Raw genomic sequence first — 7,807 nt, forward strand, 5'->3', positions numbered from 1 at the left:
AACTTCAGTTACAATACTGACATAGAAAACAGAATGACTTGTGTATCCTAATCCAGCTGGGGTGTTTTTTTAAACTTTAATGACTATTTTGTTCACTGGTCATCATTTCGTTAATGAATTCCAATCTCGAGTAGCCTCCATCAGATGCCTCTGTCCATGTCCTACCCAATTATCCTGATTGTCAAATATTCTACCACAAAACCAGCAGCTAAACTTAGCTTTCAAGGTATTATTGGAGGTAGTTTTCACAATCTGGTAATTGTTTTTGCTAGTCTTTTTCAGTGTCAATTTTAAGACAAATCTTTCTTTGACAGGGTTAAGGGGTTTTATTGTCCTGTATCTTTTCTGAGAAAAATTATCAGTAGTTACATCCAAAGGATTGCAGAAGTCTGGTTGAAGAAGAGCTTCAACGGTTCTTTTTGACAATAAAACCTTAAGAACATGGCCCTTAAATTTAGCAACAGTTTTCATTAGATTTACAACTTCTGGAACATCTGCATCAGGATGGTTTAGCACAACAACTGGTTGATTTCTCCGGGGGCATTTTACAAGCTGGTTAGAATTAAAAGGGAGTAATTTCAAAGTCCTTACAGTTTTTTTTGATGCCCTTGGTTTGTAAGGGCTACCTGATTCACTAACAACTTCAGCTTGATTCTTTTCTTTACACTTTCTGTGCAACATTGCTTTCTTTCTAGGAGGTTCTGGGCAACTAGCCTTCCTTTTACGTTTGAAATTCTTGTTTCTTTGCCCACCCACAGTTCCCGAACTTTTAGATCCAGCTTGTTTTAAACCAGGTTTTACTTTTGCAGTTCTGTTTTGGGTGCTCCATGTGGACTTCTGACAACCAGAGTTATTCCTCTTGTTAGCAGCTACTACTTGCGTACTCTTGATAGAACATTTCTGCAACTGTGTCCCTCCAGATTTAGCAGAATAAACAGGTTCTACAGGAGGAACACGACATGCTGGATTAGAGCTTGCCAAAGAGGCATTTGCTGGCATTAACCCACCTGGTAAGTTTAAGGCATCATTAAAACTAAGATTAGTTTGTTTCTGTGCTAGTGCAGGAGTAAGGGACTGCAAGTTATCCACCTGTAGTGAGGGCACCGAGTTGCTTACTGACTGAGTGTTATCAGACAGTGTGTCTGAAGTACAAGTTCTTATTTTCAGCAAAGGATGTTGTTGCATGGCTCCAGTTTTCTTTGGTTGACAATTCTGATGAGCATTATCCTGAAAAAAAATTGGTTTATGAACTACAGGCTTGTTTGGTGTCAAACATTTCAGAAAAACTCCCTGCTGTCCATCAGACGAAAGTGCATAAACATGTTGTTCCTGTTTAATTTCCTGTTGCTTTACTGACTCCAAAGAACCAAAACCAGCATCCTGGTGCTCTGGTAACACCTTCACAGAAGAAGTTGCCTTCACAGACGACTCTGATGAGTTTGTAACTACAAGAGGTGCTTTGAATGGCATACTATTCAACGAGTAATTTACTGTACCACATACTTCCCCATTACAGGAACTTCTTAAATTTCTAAAATTGCCATTTTCCCCCTTCACTTCTAAAGCTGGTATTTTCCCAAATTCTCTGGATGCAATTCCCCCTAAAACCTGAGAACTATCATTAGCGGCATTTGCAACTGTTCCAACTGCCCCGCTAAAAGTCAAAATCATTCCAGGTCCTTTATTTGAAACACAAGATGCAGGTACACCTTTAGTAACATCTGATGAACTGGTTGATGGAAGAGATTTTCCTGACACGACCTGCTGCCTAGATTGGTTAGAAAGGTGGAAAGGAACAAAAAATCGTGACGGAAGGGACTGAACAAAAAGGGCTTTCTTTTGTTCTTGAAGAACAGGCAAAGCTGGTGAAAAGCCGCTAGGATTTTGAGTTGCAGACAGTACTTTATCTTTTACTACCTGCTGTGTAAACTCATCTGTAGGAGTTTTTAGCAATGTACCAACACCCGGAGTTCTGGATAATTTGTCCACATCCTGTGAATCAAGTGATGTTTTGGGTGTCTGTCTTTCTCTCCCACAACATGTACCTTCATTTGTGCTACATCTTGTGTTGAACTCTCTCTCACATAAAGGGAAGTGTACATTAGGAGGAGGCCTCTGAAAACCACACGCAGTTGCAGAGCTTTTTAAACGCACGCAGGCTGCACTCCCAGTCTCAGGACCAGAAAGCAGCTTATCAGAACGAAGTTGGACGCAGTTAGTCTTGCTGTGGAACTCCTGCTGAGAAGTTGTTTTTACTTTTAACACATCTTGCAATAATTGGTTTATCTCAGGCGATAAATAATTAGCTGCCTGCTCACTTTGTAATGAGAAAACAGATGTGATTTTAGGCATTATGAAAGAGTTAACACCATCAGAGGCATTCTCCTGGAATTTCTCAGCTACGTTCCGAAAGCCTTGCTCTGTGTTAGTGTCCAAATACTGTCGGCCATGATGCTCGTCCTCTGTAAAACACTCGCTGTCAACACCACATTGAGATTGGCTTTTAAAAGACACAGAGTTATTCTTAGTGTTTATGTGTTTGTAAGTTTTATTAATATTTGATTGGGCGGACACAACTTTCTCTGCTTTCAAACCTTTCATCGACTCTGAATGTGAAGATGGAATTTCATTTCCACTGTTTTGAAAAGAACCTCTTTTGCTAAATTCGCTGTACCTGTCATCTGTAGACGTCCAAATGCTACATGGATTATCCAAAGAGTCCACTTTGGAATAGTTGTGAAAAGACAACAACCCTTCATTAGATGAATCCACTGAGGTTGAATAACAGAGATTAGTTCCATTGCTATTATTCAGGCCACCATTTTGCATTTTCTGTTTAGGAAAGTAGGGCATTTTCATAGGGTCGTCATGAAGGGTATTTGTAATAGCGGGTGATAATACCTGAGGATTACCTGAAGGACAAAAGCTTCCCCATGAGATACTAGTTTGAGCTCCAACTTTTGTTACTGCTTCATGTGGAGGTACAGTTGAGTCCAGCTTCATTGGCAAACAATTTGGACCTTTTCCTTCAGCTATATTAGAAGGTGCTACAGTTTCAGAAACACTCCTACCGTACAATAAGGAGTTATTTTGTTTTTCCACTTTTGTTTTTCCTGAATGAGGAGCAGGACAGGAAAACGGAGGGGAAGTTAATGGATGAACACAATTGTTCTTTAAAGTCGACTGATCACTTACATGTGGTATAGCACCTGAAGACAAGCCACAGGGATCAGCAGTCTGTAGCAAAGGAGTTGCAGAACCATCTTTAACAGGATCAACTTTCTGACCCAACAAATAGTCATTTTGCTTACTTGTAGGTAGTAATTTTATAACAATATGTTGTTTTCCATCTACCATTTTAAAGCCCATAAATTTCGCACTGTAATTTGCTGGTACGGATATTTTATTGTTTTTAAACATCATTACTGTTGGCCCATGAACAGCACTTTTCAATAATCCCAGGCCATAACTTGTGCCATCATCTGCCTTATTGTATTGTGCAGTAGTAGCAGAGAGCATTCCACCCATGAAATGATGCTTTTCCGTGTATTTACCTTGATGCTTCTCTTCATTTGTTTCCACGTCTCTCATACACTGGTTCAGCTCCTCAGCATTTGGCTGAATTTTATTCACATTTCTTAGCACTTCTATATTTTCTTCTCCAGCACTGTCACTTCCACTGCTTATCTTCTTCCGTCTCCAGAGTGGTTTTTTTGATGCTCCCATTTTATACCTCCTTAACACAAGCTTCAGTCCTGCTGGAGTCTTTACTATTCTTTTTTCATATTTATCCTTTTCCAGTTTTTCTTTTGCAATTAAGTGGTCTCTGTGTAAAGCTATGATGTGTTTTAAAAGATAATCTTTCCGTGATGTGCTGTAACTGCAATAAGGACAACCAAAAGAAAACATACTGGTATGAACAAGGAGATGATTTTGGAGCTCCTCTTCTGTAAAGTTTTCTTGATGGCATTTTCCACATTTATAGGGAATCTCCTTATGTTTGTGAATGTGCTGAACAAACGTACCCACATCATAGGTAGAAAACCCACATTTTTCACACTGAAAGTGTCCATTTACACAATGCTTTGATATGAAGTGTTTTGTCAAAGCCAACAAAGTGTATATCTGCTCATCATTACAGAGCTCACATTTTACTAAAGTGCTACGATGGATGCGTCTGTGCTGTTTGAAAGACTGAAAGTCATTAGCTGAGAAGTTGCACATCTCACAAGGATACAGAGGCAACTCACCATAGTGTAACAGCTGAAAATGTTTCTGTAGGTCATTTGGGCTGTATCTAATGTTATCCTTGCACTTCGTACAAGTGAAATTCAGTATCTTTGCTGCAGTTTTCAATCCTTCTTCGAATTGCACTTCTGGCTTAATTTGCAAGTGGCTTCCTTCTGAACAACTGAGATTGCTTCCACTTATTTTCTCTAGACTTAAGGATTTCCTAGCAGTTTGATGCTTACACTGAAAGAGTTTTCTAAACCTATCAACTTCATGTTTCATTAATACTTCATTTGGAATGTTCACCTTGGGCAATTCAATCTTCACGTTTTTTAGTCCATAAGCGAGATTGACATCTAAAATTGCTGGTTGAATCGTCATACTTGTAGGATCACTCACCAGTTCTTTCTTCAAAGTAATGTTTGTAGAAAAATTCTTCATAGCATTGTGTTTTAAGAAAGTGATTTGCTTTCTGTCGCAAAAAAAGTGTTCCTGTTCAGATGACATGATTTTAGGTTCTACTTTTCTTTACATGAATTCTTGGGATTTAGTCTTACTGCTGGCAGCAAATGAGACAACTGTGCTGAGTTATTCTCAAAGCTCTACAACTTCCCCATTTCATTCTCCTGAAATTAAAAAACAAACAAAGCAAATAATTACTTTTAAAACTAATGCAATTAGAACACCTATTACGATTCACTAACAAACCTATGCCAATCTCTGATGTTGTTAATTTTTATAAAATTACTCAAGGGATGGAAAAAAAAAGGATGAGGCAAAAAAAAAGCTATTACACTATAACCTTTGTTTGTTCGTGTTGGGGGTGTTTGTTGATTTGTTACTTGGTGTTTTTTTCTTAAAATAAAACTTGAAAAATATGTTTTAAAGAACATCTACTGAAAGATACATGTCATCAAATTTTGGGTTTCTCCCACCCTGTAGGCATAAAGAAGTCCAAAGACCTACTTTTCTTAAATGAAGCCTGTGTTTATTACTTATTTGGGATTTCATGCAAATAAAGCCACTCCTTTGTGACATGCCACTAACTGAAGTATTAAAAAGAAGTTAAAATCTAGAATTTGACATTTTTATTACTCAAGTGTGCTACTCTATTAGTTACTATTGGGCTTAAAAAGGAAAGAAAGGAAAATCAGAACCTGACAAAATATCTACTTCTCTACAATGGACACATGACCTTTACCAAGACCAAAAACCAATCACACTGATCTACAATGAATTTTTCTCATGCCTACCTTTAGTACCACACAAGTCTGAATCAGTCAACAGATAAAGTTCTCAGGTTTCTCATTGCATGTTCCAGGGTACATGTTAATATTTTCAGTGCATGACTGACCACAGTACCCCTCTATGGATTAAAAGGCTCAAACAGTTATGGTCAGCATCACTGTCTCACTACAGACTTCATGTCAGTGTTTCCATAGCAGGCTGCATCAAAAATTTATAGCAGCTCAAGTCTATGCCTGAACAACACTCCTGCACAGAATGTTGACACAGAATCAGCAGAATTGGAACAGCAGCAAAATTAACTTAAATTCTTAAAAGCAACACTGGAAAGGAAGAACTGTTTCTTCAACAGTATAACACTTTTTACTAAAAAACTTTTTCCACAGTACAAGTCACAAAGTCACTTTTTTCTTTCCTAACAAGTTAGTAAATCGTTAGCTGAAGTCTGATTAGCAAATTTCTCTCCACTACTCTGGGGCTCTCCCTGAAGCAACACAGACTTGCAACTAATTAAATCATCGTATCTATTCACATTCAAACTGAAAGAATGATCACACCCTCACTGTGAATAAGTGCAAGGGCTGCTTCTAGATCTCCAAGCCATCATAAGCATTAGCCATAAGTTCTTTCAAATATTCTCCCACAGTCCTGGGAGAAGGAAGTATCTAGCATTACACATGCAAATAACTGACAAAGAAAATGGAGACTGAAAAATTTTCAAGTCCATGTTCTTGTATCATGTAGCAAGAAAAGCAACACTTTTTTTTTAAGCACATGCTTTAATGCCTTGCTTTGGAGAAGATACTAGCACTTCTGCACAATTCTTGAAAATAATAAATACAACAGACTTTGACACTATACACAGACTCTAATATCAAGTAAATTCACTTAACTGTGTTCTCCAGATATGAGACCGCCAAGACTTCAATTACACATCTGACATAAAAAAAAAATCCCAAAAAACATCCCAAAACAACAAACCACAGAGTCATACACTCCCTCCTCGGAATCTCTCCAAATGGAAACACTTTGGATACAAGACTTCTATTTTTCTTTTAACTCAATGACACACTCCCCATCTTCCACACAGAAGATTAATACATGGGATCTTACCCAGCTTTGAGGCCTGAGAAGAGAGTAACTCATGTGCATTTGTATTCCATTTCCACCAAGAGTACTGCATTAAAATGCATTCTCTTGCCAATGGTATTTATTTGAATAGAAGCAAGCTGAACTTCCTCATAAAGTAACTAAAAATTATTTGAATTTGTTGCTTGAACAACATTTTAAGACACAAGCACAACACAAAGATTACAGTTGCATGATGCAATACATCATCCTGACGGCAGCTGCCCATCCTTCAGGTTAGAAGGTTACACTGCCAGACACTGAAACCTGAAGTAAAAGCTATAGAAATCAGAAGTGGGTAAAGTGCTGCAGAGAACAAGGCTCAGGCTTTCAATACCAAGCCAATGTGGTCCTCAATTGGGCAACACTTACATTTGGCAAAGAGTCATGATCTAAGATCCCCTTTAATTAACTAACCTTATACTTAATTTTATTATTTTTGGGCAGTATGCAACAATCAACAAGCTCCTGCAGCATCACAAATAAAAATATTTACTTGAAACAACCATTAAAAAAAAGGGCTTTCTTGCTTTATTTTATCCCAGGGATCTCTATATTTTCAAAGAAGTCTGACTTACGCGTTAAGAAAATACTTGACTTCAATTCTCCAACAGCTGGGTATTTTCCACACACACAGAAGAGGTAAGATTGCAAGACTCAGACAAGGCCACAGTCAGGAGAAATACTAGAAAAAGTTCTGGAAACAAAAGGAAAGGTATTTTAAATGGTGCAAATACATGCAAAAACTGAAAGAATAAGCTGAAAAGCCCAAACCCCCCAAAAATTTACATTATGTAGATTTTTAATACACTGAAGACAAGAATATATACCAACTTTTCTCCCACAGAACATCATCAAATGCAATACCAATACTGTATATACACACAATATAACAATACCTATTTTACCTTAGCTTTGCCACTACACCTCAGGCATTCATAGCTGGGAAGCATAAACACATGATAACTTAAAAACAGCACAGAAAGAAGTGCCTGGTATCTCAATCCATCAAATTTTAACCTGACCTCAAAAGGCACTTATCTTTTTTTCAAGCAAAAATTTTAATGGCAAAGACCTAACCATAAGCTTCTATAAAGTTGTGCAAAAGCCTGGGAAAGAGGCAGAATATTACATTCACAGTATCTGAAACCAGTAAGTAGATTTAAATGCAGATAAAATGAGTACCAACATTGAAAGTACATAA

General features: G+C 37.7%; 1 protein-coding gene across 1 annotated transcript; it reads right to left on the reverse strand.

Annotated features, from left to right (window-relative positions):
- Positions 1–6: 6 nt before the first annotated feature.
- Positions 7–7,321, reverse strand: ZNF518A (zinc finger protein 518A). Its single transcript, XM_005416441.2, has 2 exons — positions 7,182–7,321; positions 7–4,856 (listed from the first exon to the last, which is right to left on the reverse strand). Exon 2 carries the CDS (start codon positions 4,735–4,737, stop codon positions 103–105), a length of 4,635 nt encoding a protein of 1,544 aa, XP_005416498.1. The 5' UTR covers positions 4,738–4,856; positions 7,182–7,321; the 3' UTR covers positions 7–102.
- Positions 7,322–7,807: the final 486 nt, after the last annotated feature.

The sequence above is a fragment of the Geospiza fortis genome, unplaced genomic scaffold, assembly GCF_000277835.1.
Source record: "Geospiza fortis unplaced genomic scaffold, GeoFor_1.0 scaffold130, whole genome shotgun sequence".
NCBI classification, from domain to species: Eukaryota; Metazoa; Chordata; class Aves; order Passeriformes; family Thraupidae; genus Geospiza; species Geospiza fortis.